The sequence below is a fragment of the Squalius cephalus genome (genome assembly GCF_949319135.1).
Source record: "Squalius cephalus genome assembly, chromosome: 21".
Classification (NCBI taxonomy): domain Eukaryota; kingdom Metazoa; phylum Chordata; class Actinopteri; order Cypriniformes; family Leuciscidae; genus Squalius; species Squalius cephalus.
Genome location: NC_137142.1, coordinates 11,838,481 through 11,857,554, shown reverse-complemented (window position 1 = coordinate 11,857,554; position 19,074 = coordinate 11,838,481). Strand labels below are relative to the sequence as shown.

Here is a 19,074-nt window from a genome sequence, read left to right as displayed (position 1 = left end):
CTGTGCCAAGAGAAATCTGAATCATTCCCTTCCGAAACTTGCAGAGACGGAGAGTGTGAGTAGGGGCTGTCCATGAGCTAGGAGCAGGAGAAACGTTTGCTATGTATTCTGATTAATTATTTTGTCACTTTGCCTCCACGTCCCCCTGATTGCGCGCGAGCTTCTCCTCCTGTCCATACGGTAATTCTCTACTGTGCGACAGAGAGTCGCGTGGTTATGACGCAATCGTTAGCCTATTTTTTACAAAAATTGCTTCTACGGGGCCATAACGGAAGCTACAAGGTAATGAAGCCTTTTATACATTTTCGTGTTTCTTTAGAAATAAATAATGGACAAATGGAGTCTTTAAACGCCTCAGATGTGAAGTTATTCGCTGTCAAAGTGACGCCAAAATGAATGGGAGTCAATGGGATGCTAACAGCAGGTGGGGGTCCGCTAGCCAATGGCGGCGCCCGGGGTACCTTCAAAATAATAGAAAACCCTGCCCCCCTGCTTTAGATAAACATGACATATTGAAATTTCTTCTCCTGTATCCTATTCTTCTGCAATCCAGAATGACAGCACAGCTGAACGTTTTGAGATGCGCCCTCTACTGTACAGGCGAGATTTTGCATTTCCTTCAGCCTGAGGCTTATTCATTTCGCTTTTGGTGTGAAAGGGCCTTAACATTTGCCAAATCTAGAACTTTTTAAAATGAAAAACAAACAAGCAAGCCCAGCCCAGGTGAAAGCAAGTAATAAAAAAGTAACATAATGCATTAGTTTCCTTAAAAAGTAACTAAGTAACAGGAGTAACGCAATATTGCAATGCATTCCTTTTAAAAGTAACCTTCCCCAACACTGTTTATGAGGTGTAACACCCGGTGTCTTTTTATATCAACCGAGTGACCAAAGAACTACCGGTATGTACTGTGACCAAAGTGTCTCCAGTCCACGCAAAATGTTGACGAACACCGAGATGCTAAAAAAGTAGTCGTTACCTAGATTGACGTAAAAGTCATTTGAATTCCGACATGATTCTTCAGACATCGGACCTATATCTGATTTAGGACCGCATATGAAAGTGGCCTAAATCAGAATCGAAAAGGATCTAAGTCAAATATGGGCCACTGTTGCCTGCACTCTGAATGTAGCCTATGAGAGTAACGCAGGTAACTCTTAAACATAAAAAATGCTAAAGACACAAGCAGTCATGCATACAAATACACACAGAGAAACGAGTCAAACAAGCTAGACAAATAAATATGAGCAATAAGCATTGACTGAAAAGACACTGCCCACTGGAATTGCTTTAATATTGCATTGTTTCTCTTAGACAACAAGATGAAATGGAGAACAAACTGAGACTTTTGCTGAAAAGGAATCAAAAAGGTTCAGCTAAAAATTTAAATTCTACCATCATTGATTCACCCTTCTGTCATTCCAATCCTGTTTGACATATTTGTTTTTTAGAACTAAAATAAAAATAATTGATACAGAACATATACTGTAACACTAGTTGTATGAACTTGTGGTACTCCAGTTTTTATGTATTTTAATTTCCTTTTTTTCAATTTAATTTTATGGAAAACAAAAGAGCTGCAAGACAATCTAAAATATATAATTCTTTGTTCCACAGAAAAGAAGAAAAAAAATCATGTGAGTGAGTAAATGATGACATTTTGTCATCAATATGTCTTCCGTAGAGGTTCAGAAATGAAACTCTCCTTCAAATTCCTCCAACACCAAATGATCTGAAAGCTGTGCCATTCACATTTATTTTATAGCTCGACAATTTGTGTAAATTTTTAATTTTCCAAAAGTATTTTAGGAGAAACATTGGAGACAAAGTATATAAATGAAACATGAGCAATAAAAGGTTCCTCCGCTCTTTTTCGTATACACTGATCCTCAACAAACCCATCTCCATATCGGCGTGATGACTCCGATCTTCAACCAGATGGAACTGGATAATATTCTGGGCCCGGTTTCCCGATAACGCTCACTCTTAGCGCGCTAAGAAGACTCGAAAGATATATATTACCAAAGTTGTTAATGTTCCTAAGTGTGTTCCCCGAACCATACCTTAGGAAGCTGCTTAAGATATACCTTCTTACGTGCGACGTTACCGGGTGCTGTCCGTGGCGATGGTGCTGAATTGGTTGATATCGATGGCTCGAGAATCAATTATTCTCTCGTGCAGGGGCTGTTTATGTGAGAAAGCGGTGTTCTTTATTAAAGAAGCACTTCAGAAATAGTTGAAATTGCATTTATTAGGACTCATGGGATATTATAAAAAATAATCCAAACTATAATAGCCTATAATAGCCTAGCCTACATATTTTTAAAATGTATCATATATTGCTGCCATAATAACCATTTCAAATTTGTACGTGCTTTCTTCTCTTTCCCATTTTTGTTCGCTGATGTGGAGCTGCGATGAAATATTGTTCTTGGAAATACTTTCCAGCATTTCAGTAATAAAAGTGTAGGCCTACATCTCGGTGCTCGGCAGTGATCAAAAAGGGTTTAAACAGTGGATTTTGAATCTCTTCTTGTAAACTCAGAGATGTGGATTCAGACGGCAATTAAATTACCACACGACCTGTTTGTCAAAAAACAGTAGGTACTAATTTGGCCAGGGATTTTTACGCGGGTTGGGTGAGAAAAAACACTGATATTATGGATTCGGACGGCATTAAAATCACCGACTCACCCCTATACATGTTTAAAATACCATACAAGCCCATGAGAAACAATATTAGCGTCCGAATAGGACTTAACTGACAGTAGCCTATGCTTTCACTGGCCTTTAAAAGCGCTTTTTAATTAAATTAATAATATTGTATAATAATATCTATCTATAAATTACAGAAACGTCTGTCTGTCTGTCTGTCTGTCTGTGTGTCTGTCTGTGTGTGTGTCTTTTAACCGCATATCTCTCGAACCGTTAGTCCGATGGATTTCAAACTTGACAGGTGTCTCGCTACGGGCACGAGTAAGTGCAGTGCCAAGTTTGACGTTGTTTGGATGAGAAATGCTAAAGATATCGTTAAATATATCATTTTTAAAAGGTTGTGGTTTAAAAATAAACATTCTGACATTAGAGAGTTGTATCGGTCAAAGAAGCCCCAAGAAGGTTGTGGTTTAAAAAAAAAACATTCTGACAATCTGTCACTACACTGTTTACTTCTGAATATTATAGTTTGGTTCCAAAACGTGATAAATCCATTTTGATTAATTGGAGTAAAAATGTGTTTTCTTTACCAAGAAACCAACAATTACTAAAAACACACACAAAAACTGATTTTGCACGGGCACGTTGCACTGCTCCCTGAATCGAGGCGCTTATTCATTTGTGGATGTTAACTGAATCTATATGTCAGCTATGCTGTTTACTTCTGAATATTATATTTCATTCTGGTGCGCTTAACGTTATCGCTACTGTGTAATAGTAGCCTATGCTATTCACCAACTAAACATATCCTATTCAATGCGTTCACAGTCTCTTTCACGGGCATCATTTGTAGTTGCCTTTTCACAAACTGTTTGCTCAAGCATAGCGTTTTCTCGGAGTTCACTTTGTGCTTTCTACCATGCACAAATAAAAATGTCACTGAACTTTTGCTGTGTAATTGTAACAATGAGCATTCAAACACACCAAACCAACAATTACTAAAAACACACATAAAAACTGATTTTGCACGGGTATTTTGCACTAGTAATTAAAAATCTAACAACAATCAGTGTAATGACAATTTTATTCTTTGGATGAAAACACTTGAACTAGCCTAATTGAATACTGTCTGGGTGTATTAAAACTTCAGAATTATATTCATATAGACCTGCAACAGTGATAAGGTAAAGCTAAGAGTGGTCCAGACCAACCTTACGAAAGTATGACTTACAGAAGATATACTTAGCGTACGAACGTGTCGGGAATCATGCCATAACGTTAAGAGAGAGGTTAAGGAATAGGTTAAGAACTACTTAGCGATAAGAACGTTTTGGGGAACCGGGCCCTGATTCTTTCAATCCAATCTGACTTCTGACCTGTAATGCTGCCTGAATCATACACTGTTCGTTCATTGGCCAGAGGAATAGTGAATCAAGTATGACGATTCAGAGAGACGATTCAGATCTTCAGAGCGGCTATATATATAAATGAACTAAATTAATAACTTTTTTACAACAAAATGAAACATCACTGAACTTACTTAAGATGGACTGTGACACTTTTTTCTTCTGGAAACAAACTGTTGCATTTTCCTGTTATCTCTGTAAAGTAGCTTTGAAACAATCTGTATTGTAAAAAGCACTATATAGATAAATGTGATTTGACTTGTCTTGACTTAACCAATTCGGACAGTTAAAACAGGAGGAACCCATGCAATGGTGGGCTGCTCATCCTAAAATGAGGCCTCTGAGATTACACAATCCAAAAATCCAGCAGGGAACACAAACAATCTGTTCTTTTCCCAGAAGAAGTGTAATTTTTTCGAATCTGTCATCTTCTTTTGCTCTTCTATTACTTAACCACTCACAACGGTTCTTTCCAGAAGAGTGAGAGAGAAAGCAAAATTAATTATTCGGAAAATTCCCAAAGAATGGACACGTACCGCTTTAAGAATGCTGACGGCCTCTTTGCTGAGCCACACGGGATATAGGACGTCATCATGGAGAATGGACTCAAAAAGGTCATCTTCATTATCTGCTTCAAAAGGAGGCTGACCAGCCATCATCTCGTACATCAGCACACCTAGAGCCCACCAGTCCACTGATGGACCGTACTCAAGCTCCTGCAAGATCTGCAAAGGACACATCACAACAAAGAGAATGTCATTTGAAGCTTACAACAGAAAACTGAGGATATATCAAGTCCAGATCAAAGCACTTGTTCTGTGCTGAATTGGAGAGAAAAACCGGCAGTTGTCTGTGAAGTTTATTACTGCAAACTAAATATGATAACTCATACCTGTAGATCTGAATGTAATGAAAAACTAAGACTAAACTGAAAATGGAAAACATTGAAAAACTACTAATTAATGAAATATTAATTAAAATGGCAACATTTTATTTTCATTAAACAATGAAGCACATCTGTGTTCGTAAAACCATTCTTAAGTAAATTGTCACATTAATTCAAATACCGGTATGTCAAAATATGTAGGAATAATAATAAAAAGAAACTAAACGTTTACTAAGAAATTCAGAGTATCTCGGCTTGTGCTTAATGAATGAGGCTCACAATATGAAAGCTGGTGATAAACCAATCAATCAGTAAATATCTGGCATCAGTCAATTAACAAAAATATTAAAAGGTACACAAACTTTTTTGTTCAAAATTAACAACATTTAAATGTTTTCGTCGTACTTGATTCACTATGGTAAGCCTATTATAAGTGTTTATATTTTAGACCTAGAGGAATGTGCATACATACATCACTCGCCTGTACGTGTCTAGTCATTTCCGTAAATAGATAAACGCGTGTATATGGTGTGGGAGTGGCATTGGTTAGTTGTCACAACGAGCGAAAAAGGTTGACATGACATCAAATTATAAAAAATGATATGATCAATAAGTTATGACAACATATGATTTACATTGCTTTAACTCATCAAAATAAGTTAAGCAATTTACAACTTTTTTATGTTATACAAGATACATCGCATTTTTTTAAGTTAGTTGAATGACATTTAAGACACTTAAACATCCAAGTTGATTGCACTCAAAAATTTAAGGCAGCAACTTTTTTTTTTCCATTGTACAGTTAGCTAGTCAGCTTAAGATCCTTTCCATCTAAACTGGTTATATCTCTTAAGCCTAATAGTGAATGTCTTTTTTGGTCATGATGAGACAGAACAAGTTTCGTCTGCACAGTCACGCAGAGCCAAAGCACACCCAAAACGCAAAAGCCTATAATGGTAAAAATACACTTACTAATTTCTTTTTAAGTCAAAAGCAGTCTCTCGAATGGGCTGACTCAGATTCCCCCCTCCAATGATATCATAGTGGGGAGAAGCCCCGCCCACAGCCAGTGGCGATCTGCCCTATTAGCATAGACACAGCCCTGAGTGGGAGTCCACCATTTCTGTATCCTCGCTGTAGCAGCTGGAGTTGTACAATGTCTGCGCCAAAGAGGCATTACAAGTGTTGTGTTTTGGGACGACGCATAAGAGTCTCCACCATCTGAGTCACTGGAGACATTGTGGTTAAATTTCATTATCGAAGAAAATCGCTTAAGTCTTAAACGTTTGCACCAATCATTTTGCGCCAGACTGTTTCACAAACGAGGAGTCAGTGGGTCTGAAAGATGGGTCAATACCAACGCTTCGTGCCCAAAATTAAGATCCAGACAAAGTAAAAATCACACGTCATATGTTTTTCCAAATTGCCTTTCTGAAAGAGTTTGCTGGCACTCTGTACGGCTAATGTTGCTAAAGCTGCCATTGTCCCTGCCTGTTTTCACTGATGCTGCCCTCACGTGCTATCAGAATTATCGCAAATACGAGTTTTTCTAGTTAAAAATTGCACATGAACGCCCTTTGAAGTCGCCCCTTGAATGCAACAAGCAAGTAATCTCAACTTCAGAAGTGGGAATTATGGCATTTCTGACAGCATGTGAAAGCACCAGGAGGCCAGAATTGTCGTTATTTTTATCCCGCCATACTCACCGTCTGCGTAATTCATAAACGCGCATTTGTTATGCACAGTACAGTCAGGTGACTGAACATATAAGGCTGAAAACCACTACTGAGAGTTTCTAAAATTTTCAGTGTGTGAGATTGTCCTGTTTTGTTGTTGCCTTGAGCACCGGCTCATTTGCATTTAAAGGGACACACACAAAAGCAGCGCATTTTTGCTCACCCCTCAAAAGCGGCAATTTTAACATGCTATAAAAATGATCTGTGGGGTATTTTGAGCTAAAACTTCACATACACACTCTAGGCACATCATAGACTTATTTTACATCAAAAAGGGACATAATAGGTCCCCTTTAAACAATATAATGAGAACCAAGCAGTAGAAAATGAGACTATCGAGTGTTCACTGGGCATTTGTGTCTGAGAGTGTGAAATACTGTACCTCTGGGGCAATATAATCTGGTGTGCCACAGAATGTTGTGGTCGTGATGCCATCCAGGATTCCCTCCTTACACATGCCAAAGTCTGCCAGCTTACAGTGACCTTCAGCGTCCAACAGAATGTTGTCTAGTTTCAAATCCCTACAAAGAAAATTTAAGCAAATGTAACAAACAGCATCATAAACCCATAAGTATGTAGCATGTACTAAAATGTTTGTATTATGTGAAAAACGGCACACAGGGATTTCTGTGAAGAATTTTGTGAAGGTTAACTTTGAATGAACTTAAACGGACATCTTTATCTTTAAAACATACCTAGCCTATCTTTATTGTTTTTGCTTTTATTCTCATCTTTGCTTAACCATAAATTGAAATTTAATAAAAGAGCAAAACATCTAGCCATCTTAAACATCCTGAAATAACTGATGCATGATTCAGATTCTGGATGTCTCTCTCTATCCAAATATTAAGCAACACAGCCGGTGAATCATTTACTGACACCCATATCCCTAATATTAGTTTGATCAAGCGAACACTAATATCCTGATGTGCGCCTGTGCACACGGACATCACTTTAGTCAATTAAAGTATCAAAACAAAGTTTTCACATTTAATTGTATTAATATTTTAAAAGCATTTTCTCTTAGCTATTGAAATTGATTAAATCAAGATACAGAGATGTTCACGCAAAACTAACTTTGATATAAAATAACATACTGAATCACAATTCTCTCAATTGTGCTTATTCAGTAAGACTCAGAAACTTGCACCTGAAATTGTTCAACTTTAAATTGAATAGTACTTTGACGGTCTTGATCGACAGATTGACAACCATGTTCACACTTCAGTAAAGTTTGTCAATTTCCAGCAGTGTCAATAGTTAAAACAAATTGCTTGAAGGCAAAGACTGATAAAGATGTCTCTTCACTAGATGACCATAGTGGAGGTGAATAACATTACACTAAAATAGATTTAATTGGATGTAAATGAGAATTAAAATTCATTGCAGTGTAAAAAAAAAAAAAAAAAAAAGTACCATGTATTCTTTATTCTTTAACGCTGCAAAGAGTAACACTGTAAATATTTTTACATGAAAAAACCATTTAAATTGATTTAAAAATGTTCATCAAATTTAGATTGATTAATCTCTAAACGGTGTACAGTACATACTGTATGTTAAATTCAGAACAACAGTGAAGCATTTTATGTATGCAAGTATTTAATATAAGTATGACACTTAGAAAGCTTAGAAAGTTTTAATGCAGTTTACGTTAAATGAGAGTAGTTGCAAAGTTACTTATAGTTAGTAGAATGTCTAAAGTGAGGTTAAAAAGATTTCCGGACAGATTGCAGGAGTATTTGAGCACTCGGGATGGGGCTATACAAGACAAAAAAAGTTTGAGAAACACTGGTTTATTGGGCTTGCTCTGCTATTAAAGACTCAGGCACAGCATGTACCCGATGAGTGATTTTAACCAGCACAAGTCAAAGGTAAAGAGAGACAGAGAGAGTAAAAAAAAAAAAAGAGAGATGATAAGGTGCCACTGATGAAAGACAACAAGGAGTTGGATGAAACCAGTCGGACTGGGGTTTGATGGTTGATTGCAACAAGAATGTCAACATCACTTCGCAGGATGTCATTCAGTCAAAAGTGTTTTCATAAAAGCATCCTCACTGAAAAGGGAGGGGAGCGTCTGAACCCTTACGCAACTGTTCCCTTTCAGAAAGGCACCCTGGTGCTCAGCACGTTCCCGTTGGTCTGAAAAGTTGGCGCGAGGGGCTTCATTCCTCTCTGTCTTTCCCCACCAAAAGTGTTCAATCACTCTTAACATGCAGAGGTGTGGGAAAAAAGCTTTTAATGAATGTTGGAAAGATGCACGGTGAGAGACCCACTTCCCAAATTTAAGATACACTTCTTGATTGAGGAGTTAAACCGTTTTAGGATATTTGTTATTAATGACCTTACCAGTTTGATTAAACCATCAAAATATGAGGAAAATATTTTATGTTTTTATATATTGGGTAAGAACAAAACACCAAACTTGGTTAAGATATTAATCTGACAAATAAAAAAAAAATTTAATCTGCAAAAAAAAAGAAAAAAAGAAACTGCATAGAAAATCAAAAAGCTCAGGAAACTCCAAGCATGTCTATGCAATATGCTTACAAAATCTGAAACTAAATTTTACTCATGTTTTAATAAAGAGCAAATATGTCAATTTTAATCGGCCGGACATCACTTTTGGCCACTACTGTAGCTTAAATTGGTTTTAATTATAGTTTAATTTATGTTTAATAAACATGATTTACATACTTCCATTTGAAAGTGTGGAAAAATAGTACGAATAAAGAATAAGTAGTGTATCTAACCTTTAGTGTAGGTGCACAAAAAGAAAGGGGTAGAAAGTTCATGAGACGTGAACGGCTGCTCTATTGTCCTCTACCCACATGCGCTTCTACATCACAAGATTTGTCCATCTCTCCATCTGTCTCTTATTTCTGTCTCTCTTTTTTTCTCTCTATCCAGTCCTATCCTACAGTAGTCTACTTTCCAACGCATTCTGGTCACGTCGCTCTTCCTTTTTTTTCCGAGAAAGAGACTTTAATTCATCAGTGAGTTTCATTTGTTGATATAGATTATATGACATTGCTACATTGGCAGCTCTTATCTGTCCCCTTTGAAGTGCATGAATGGTGAATGCTGCTCTCGTTTTCGCATTTATTTTCCAAGATGTTAGGTAACATACTCTTTGTTTTTTCCAGAGTTTGATTATGACTTTCAGGGGTTGCAAGGTGAGGCTTTGTCCAGAGGTAGCCATTGCAATTTGGAGGCCTGTTTCAATGACAAACATTTCATGCAATGCAACTGCAATTCATTTATTATCTCTGTAATACTCAACAATTTTATCTTATATTTCACTTGTAATAGTCTATTTATAAATGCATATAATCTACTACTATCTACGCGTTCTATCTCTTTAACCATAATAAAATTGTACTTTTGAATATGCAAAACCACCAGTAGGTGACGGCAAATCGTTGTCTTAACGAGTGAGTCATTGAATCATTAAGTCAACCGATTCATTCAAAGCCGCTGATTCATTCAGGTATGGGTGAGTTGTTGAGTCAATCATTAGAATAATTCATTCAAAAATGCATATATATATATATATATATATATATATACGAAAAGCTATTTCGTTCTTCTGGTTTAAAAAGCAAAGCTGAACCAACATCACGAAATGAGAGGTACAGGCATTAATTCAGAGTGGCATTAATTGGCTGCTATGGATGAAGAGTACGTGTCTACGTCTTCAGTTTCTGAGCTTTTCTCTGGATTATTCTATTTTGCTGTATTATGCATACAATCACATTAGAGCAGAGAATTCAACAGTGACAAAAGACCATTTCAGCGCTGTTCGTTCACCTCTGACTGTTCAGCTTTTGCGTTCGCAAAACACAACTCACAACTCATGTGTCATTTGTTCAGTGATTACATGATGCTCAAACGTATTGAAATTATTATTAGACCTTTTAAATGTTCTTTCTCATTTTTCATATAGACCAATAGCTCTGCAAATGTATAGTGCTGACTTGTATAGAATAATAAAATCAGCATGAATAATTTAACAAAACGTATTTGATTTGATTTGTCTCTGATGATTTTTTGAGAGTTTGTAGTAAAAATGTTTTCTTTTTCATTCTAGGTGTAATGAAAACCTCAGCAGCAATAAGACATGAGTATGAGATTAACTATTGTATTACATTTACTAGAGCTCCTTTCATTTGTAGGAAAGTACTGACATAGTAAGAACACAACAAGGCAGAAAGCAGAGAAAGACAGAGAGAGGGAAACAGCAGCAGACTCAGTTTAGAGCATTTCCTGTGTTTCAAGTGAATCCTGAGAAGTGATTTTTTTCCATTACGTACACAACAACCTCTCTCTACTAAAAAATGTGCTAAAAGCTGAAAAATATGCACTTTTTCAAAAGCACGACAAGCTATTCCATTACAACAAACCAAAGAAGGACATGATGCACACCTCATATAATGTTAAAAAGTTCAAATTAAAAGTAATGTTTTTGTACAATCTTTTAGTATAACAATCACATTATTTTTTTATTAATTAAATAAATATATAGATCATTGTGACCATCTAAATAAAGAAATGAATTATATATACACATTTAAAAATCATTTTATTCAGCGTAGATGCATTCAAAGTGAGAGTAAAGACATTTTTAATGTTATAGAAGATTTCAAATAAATGCTGTTCTATTGAACTTTCTATTCATAAATTAATCTTGACAAAAATGTATCATGGTTTCCACAAATATGTTTTTTAAAAATTAATAATAAGAAGAAATATTTCTTGAGCACCAAATCAGCATATTAGAATGATTTCTGAAGGATCATGTGACACTGAAGACTGATGCTGAAAGATGCTGAAAATTCAGCTTTGCATCACATAAATAAATTATATTTTAAAATAAATTAAAATAGAAAACAGCTATTTTAAATATTTCCCAATATTATTTTTAACTGTACTTAAATGCAGTCTTGATGAGCATGAGACTTCTTAAATGCAGTGCACTTCTGTATGCAGCGATTTACATACCCTATCAAGGTCAGCATGAATGAAGCTTGTGAAAACAAAGTTAGTTGGGCACACCTGGAAGGTTACCAGGCAACATCAGCATGACCTATTTAATGCATTAGAATATATAATGCATAATATATTTTGGATGGAAAGGAACAAAAATCAACCAATCATTGTGTAACCAATCAGTGCAACTTGTTTACAAGGTTACAGTGATTAGTAATTATAGGGGCTGTAACTGAGCCTCTTAGTCCATACTTAGTACATAGAGGAAGTTGTTTACTAAAGTAAAAGCGTATTTCTGAATGTGCTCTTGGGTTAATATCAATTAGCTCTTACACAATGTGGATCACATTTATCCTTATTGTAGGAAAAGGAACATTATCTCAATCGTATTATGTTCCTTTTCAGGGGAAAGGTCACAAAGAGCACACAAAAGCAGATCTCGCAAGTACAAGGTGTGGAAATACTACAATAACTACCAGCTCACATGTTCCATCACAAGCCCTTCTAAGTCTCAGCACTTTTGTGCCTTCCATGTTCTGCCAAGAATACAGCTCCCATGTTACACCGCTACCAAATCCCTCAAGAGCCACAGGTCAACAAAAGATGTAATCAAGCAGAGGAGCCACTTCTATGCCACCTGCTCTTACTATCTATTTTTAGATGTAGTGAATCTGAACAAACAAGCAAACCAGCCACTTATAATCTACAGCAGAGAAGTCAAGATCAAACATGCCCTCTTTAACCAGATCAAACTTCCGTGGTTTCAATCAAAACTGCCACCATGTCCTTCATCGATAGAGAGAAGAATACTACACCTGTACATTTTGTTCTCAAATGTTCTGCATTCTGTGTTTTTTTCCATCCTGGTATGTGTGTCAGGTCACAGAGAGGTGGAATTAGTTCACATGGGGGAAAAATGCAGTTCTGCCATTCGCTTGAAGCAGAGCTAACATGTCTTCTGACAGGCAAGGTCTCCTACAATGTAGGGCTTTCCCAAAATGAGGCAAGACAAAAGGGAGAATAATCTGAAATTTGTATTTATTGCCAGTGGAAATGATTTTCACAAGTTTCACATGATGTAGTAGTCATAGAGCTCTGCTTGGACCTATTACAGAGACATTATTACTCGAGCAACCTGATGTGAAGTGCCTCGTTCAATGGTAATAATATGATGATGGTTCACGGCTCGCTTTTTGCAGGGTGGTCAGATTTAGGGGTGACCAGAGCTAGTTGTCATAATTTTTACCTAATTTAAACCTTAAAAACCTAAAACACTGGCAACAAAAAAGCGTATATTTCACTGAACACATTGACACAATAGAGGGGCATGTTGTCACGCTCAAGTTCAAGTTCAGATTTATTTCTCTAGCGCATTTTGAACAACCTTGGTTTACCAAAAGTGCTGCACATAATACATAAACACAGTTACAGAAGGTTATACGCACGAGAAAAGATGAGTTTTTAGCATAGATTTGAACTCGGAAACCATGGGAGCAGCTCTAACAGATACTGTAATGGCATAATGGCTATTCCACAGCCTGAGGCCTTGAGTGGCTGGATTGTTGAGGGCTTTGGAAACAAATAGCCAAATTTTAAAATCAATATCGGACTGGTAGCCAATGCAGAGGGCGTAAGATAGGCGTAATATGACCGCATTAGTGACTGCCCATGAGCAGACAAATTTTGGACCATTTGAAGGTGGGAAATGTTAGAGAGGCAACCCATTAAAAAAGTATATATTACAAGTACTATATATATACTGTATTATATGTGCTACACTGTCACAATGGAAACTGTTTAAAGACAGTGATTTGAAACTATATTTTGAAGTACTAATGCACACACACAAAACACCTTTCACAACTTATTTTGGGTTAAAATATATTATTGGCTCTTTAATGGCTTTCAAATTTTAACGGAACACACACACACACACACACACACACACACACGCACACTGGAATTCGTATAATTGTCAGGACATTCCATAGGTGTAATGGTTTTTATACTGAGCTATTGACATTTTCTAGCCACTAACCCTAACCCTACACCTAAATCTACCCATCAAAAACATAATTTAATATGATTTATAAGCTGTTTTCCTCATGGGGACCAAAAAATTTCCCCACAATGTCAAAGATTTCTAGTAAGTCCATCCTTATAGGGAACCACCGATATACAGTATATACCTGAACCACACACACACATACACACACTACTGCGCAAAAGTTTGTCGTCAGAAAAAAATATTTTGCTGAAAGAAATTAATACTTTTATTCAGTTTTCTTCAAATGATCAAAAATGACAGTGAAAAATGAATAAGTATATTAAATTACAACATACAATTGTAAAATCTCCCTTATTATACAGTTGAATCTTGTCTGGCTGTACAGTATGTCAGTGTGGGTTCCTTATAGCTACAACTAACCCCAGTCTGCCCTTTACACAGTATTGAACAAATTCCCTTACACAGTATATTCAAAGTTCACACAGACACACAGACAGATGAGTGAAATGTTTTTACGTCCCTAGTGAGACATTGGTGTCTGGAACACCATATTATTTTATGATCCTCATCTCCTGTATGAAGTACCTGTACAATTTTTGCTTCCTTTGTTTTTTCCTGTGCTGAGCTAGAGCAAAGAGAGAGCCAAATCACATGAGCCCTCCGATCAATCAATCTCCCAGCATGCTTTGCGCTTAAAATGACCTTCATTGAGGGTGGAGCACTAGTCCAGTGATTCATGGTCTAGTCGTCATCATCAGGTAATCAACGGAACTGGCGCCTGAGCCGATCTGAGGTGTATGTGTGTGTACTGTTATTCTTATAACACACAATAAGCCATTCATATTGACCGAATCACATCCTGTCTACTTTCTTACCAAATAAACATCATGTCAGCGATTGTAAGCCTAAACAAGGGGTCAGACAAATGGAAGGTGGATAAGAGACGTGAATGGATATCATGGCAGTCGTCCAACACACTGTGTTTTTAAATAGATCCTGCTCATGAAGTGAATGGAGAGGGTTTTTTATTATAATTTTTCAGGGGACTCACTCAGTGCTCTAAATGAGCAATGAACCTGACAAAAAAAAATCTTCTTAGCACATGTAAAGGCTGTAATGTTGGCGAGTATGACGAGTTCCATGTTGTATTTCACGTTTTGGTTTCTTGTATCTTGCAATAATCCAAATAAAGTTCATATGACCAAATGGTAACATTTTCTTTTTGTTGAACATACCAAAAACATGGTGTACGAGTCTCTAGAGTAGCGAACAGCAGAGATTATTGTACATTTTAAGGGGAAAAATAATAAACTCAGTGTAATTAGAACCACCGGACCTCTGCTTGACCTATACGCCTTAAGTCTCCTACTTTCATAAGACCTCCCCATTTCCCTTCAGTCTCTGAAAGTCTGGGTTCAGGAAGGCCAGTGTGGGGAGGAGGTTGATTTAATTCAATACAACATTAAACTCCAAATGAGATTCTTCCTGCCCAAGACCAGAAAGAGCTCAGGACCAGGCCGAGAATGGGTGGGTGAGGAAACTCACAGGTCACTGGGTTCAGTGAGGGCCAGAGGGGCGACAGGAAGAAGGGGTCATGATGACTTGGGCTCCCAGCGTTGTGTGACATTATTCTATTGAACCAGCTACAAAACCTGTAAAATTCAATCTGTAAAATTACAAATGAATCTGCATTACATTTTCTGGTCATACTGTCCACAAAATATCATAAGTTTGCATGTTGTTTACGTGAAGCTTTATTTTGTATTGGTGTCATGCATACGATTTTAGAATGAAATGATAATGTTGCATGATTCTAAAATTGTATGCATGACACAGATACAAAATAAAGCTTCATGTAAACAACATGCAAACTTTTTTGGACAGTATGACTAGAATGTAATGCAGATTCATTTGTAATTTTACAGACTTAATTTGTCTTTTTCTAATCATACTGTCCAAAAACATCATAGGTTTGCATGTTGTTTACGTACAGCTTTAGTTTGTGCTGTTGTCGTCATGCATACGATTGTACAGGGAAATGACAAATTAATCTGTATTACAGATTCATACCTCATTTTGCAGATTCAACTTGTCATATTCTTGTCATTCTGTCCAAAAACATCCTAGGTTTGCATGTTGTTTATGTCCATATTTATTTTGTACTGCTGGCATCATGCATACAATTTAACAGTGAAATGACAAATGAATCTGTATTATAGATTCATTTGTCATATTTTTTACAGATTCAACTTGTCATTTTGTCCAAAAACCTCATAGGTTTTTCACATGCATATTTATTTTATACTGCTGTAGTTATGCATACAATTTTACAGTGAAATGACAAAAATAAATCTATATTACAGATTCATATGTCATTTTACAGATTCAACTGTAAAATACTGTCCAAAAACATCATAGGTTTGCATGTTGTTTACGTACAGCTTTATTTTGTACTGCTGGCATCATGCATACAATTGTACACTGATATTATATTATATTAATTCTATGCATGAGGTCAACACTACAAAATAAAGCTGCACGTAAACAACATGCAAACTTATGATATTTCTTGACAGTAAAGATGGATTACACATTGAAAACAAGCCAGCGATGGATAAAAATGATCCCAAGAAAAGCCTGGCCTTCCAGCCCCAGAAGCACTGCCCGTTGTGTGTGGTTAATGACACACAATTGAGAGTGTAAACAAACTGTCTGGGAACGAATAAATCATTGCACATAGCTCATCAAAGTAAACAACCTGAGGTAAACAAGGCAGACAAGGGCTCCTGTCTCTAGGCAAAATAGTTCCTAAAGATACAAAGCACCATGCCAGAGCCAGTTCATGTGATACAGTCTGCATTTGATTCGCTTCAGACCTAATCTGTGAAGGATTGCGTGACAGCTCTTGGAGAAAATAAATGATCTGAATTCCGGATTAAACTTCAGCAAACACTTGGAACGGATGGCTAATTTTCTGTCCAAAAATGATCAGGCTAAAATTTCACTAAATTTGGAATGTATCTTTTGTGTGTTACAATGGTATTTTGGCTTAGAGGTTTCAAGACATTCCATTCTTCTGGTTACTTAACAATGATGCTATGTCTATCAGTGAGACAAACAGAAGAGGTTTGCTGTTCGGAACCAAACAATGGCTGAATGGGATTTGACCTTTGGCCCTTTACAGTGGTCAACTGCCATGCAATGAATTTACCTGTAAATGACCCCATTTTGGTGCAGGAACATGAGGGCTGAGGTCACCTCAGCAGCATAGAAACGGGAACGAGCTTCATCGAATTTGCGTGAACGCTGGATCTGGAACATCAGGTCTCCGCCATTCACATATTCCATGACAAAGAACAAACGGTCCTGAAGATAACAAATAGAAGAAACAAGGTCATTACTCAATAATGCAATAACTTTTCTAAATGTTTCATCCAAACATTTCAGTTCCTTAATCTAATTAAAGATTATTTTGAGGAAGTCTTCGTCTTAACCTCTTAATCTGCACCCATATTTTTGAGAATTTGTTGCATGTTAACTTCTATTTTTGGTAAACACTGCTTTAGGTAATACATTTTATAAATTTTGAGATGGACGTGATAGTGATAGACTGAGACATATTATCTCAAAACTGGAGATTTGTGGGTCTTTTTGACAGAACCATTACAAAGAATCGTCTCATTTCCATTCACACTTTAATATAGTGATCCGCCCACAAATTTCAAGGTCCTTTAACAGAATCAAACACTGTGAAAAAAAAAAAGCCTAGCCTTACATAAAGGATTCAGGCATAGGGGAATGCACTTTCAAAAGAAAATATGTTTTGAGAAATTACGAAATCCACCGATTAACCACAACTGGGGTTAAAAGACAAACAATACACAGAATAGAATATAAATGTTGGGAAGTTCAGAGTCAGTGAGAGGAGACACAGGCCTAGAAGCATCCATCCGTTCTCAGAAAGCATGAACCCATTGCCCTGCTCGGCTGAATAGAAAATAACTCATTATCTTCAGTGGGTCATGCACATCATTTAAAAAAATCAAGATGTATATCAAACCCACACATACTGAGAGTCCAGCTATGTGACTCGTGTCCTAGTCAGCAGACATACAGATTGGCTCAGGAAATATGCTGAACTGTGAACAAACATACTCATAATCATCGTTCATTTGTCTATATGATGGAAATCATGGAGAAGAACTGGTTTACCACCGAATTTGGATCTTTCTCCCAAAAAGTTGCTAACAATGGAAAATGATACTTGATTGAATTATTTTTTTAAAAAAGAGTTCATAGTGGGTTTTTTTATATATATATAAATTTTGTGCATATTTTCTATGTTGCAGGATAAAACAATTTTTGACTTGGAGTGAAAAAGGCCTGAAGTGTATCTTTGGGGTGTGGAAAATATTTCCTTTAATACCATATTCCTTGCTACCCATGTCTTTTCTCCAAATTTAGACAATAATGAAGTGTGGGTGATATTTTAAGACATTAAAAGCTTCATCCAACTGGTTCACTTTGGTGATATGAATGATATGCAGATTTTTTTAGAACTGAAATCACGCTTTCATTGTAATCTTGTGTAATTGTGGGCCAGTCTGCTCTGTCTGTCCCTTTGCTATGAAAGCGAATTTAAACAGGATGCTGAAATAGTTTGTTTAAAATGTGCCCAAAGTTACAGCAAAGGCCCACCCAATCAAATGCCAATAAACATTTCCTGCCTCTAATTAGAAATGTACAGATACTGGCGTCTTGCGCCGTGCAAGAGAAAAGGTCTGATCGACAGATAACCACCAAGACCCAACAAGCCGGTCTAACAGAGTGTATCAGCCGGGCTTCATGCACTACAAATGATTGAGTGTTAAAGTACACCTTACATAACACAAACAAGACACACTTTAACCTTAAGGAAACATGAAATGTGTCTCACCTAAATGAGTATAAAAACTGAGTGTGAGCTTTCTTCTGTTAGCTGGTGTTGGCTGAAGTTGTGCCCCACTTTTCTTCATGGTAATTGTCATTCCCCACAGTGAGATTACCACACTCCGTACTAGCTTAACAAATGACCAGCTTTGTGAAGCTGATAGGAACAGGATATAATTATAATTTCAGTACAGAGTGTATTGTGTGTGTGGCCCTGGACATTAATCAAGAATGTTTATCTTTAAGTCCAAAGCTAATAACAGACTTTGTGTTTCGTGTCCAGAAGTCTGAGACCACTAATAAAATCGTTCTGATTTTGCATGCTTTAATTTGATGTGTTTGACTTGAAGTGGCAGACCGATTGGTGTATGACATCAAAGTACCGCGAGAGCAATTAGAGAGCAGTCGGCTCTGTATGCTTTCGAATCGCTCTTGCGGTACTTAGATGAAATTAACTGATCGGTTTGT

General features: G+C 36.7%; 1 protein-coding gene across 3 annotated transcripts in view; it reads right to left on the bottom strand.

Annotated features, from left to right (window-relative positions):
- Positions 1–19,074, bottom strand: part of prkceb (protein kinase C, epsilon b) — a 100,988-nt gene that overhangs the window by 6,890 nt on the left and 75,024 nt on the right. For all 3 annotated transcript variants that reach the window (XM_079855037.1, XM_079855038.1, XM_079855039.1), the window contains exons 11-13: positions 16,889–17,043; positions 7,066–7,204; positions 4,598–4,786 (exon numbers count right to left, since the gene is read on the bottom strand). In XM_079855037.1, the coding sequence (XP_079711163.1) occupies positions 4,598–4,786; positions 7,066–7,204; positions 16,889–17,043 (483 nt within the window). The remainder of the gene's footprint in view (positions 1–4,597; positions 4,787–7,065; positions 7,205–16,888; positions 17,044–19,074) is intronic.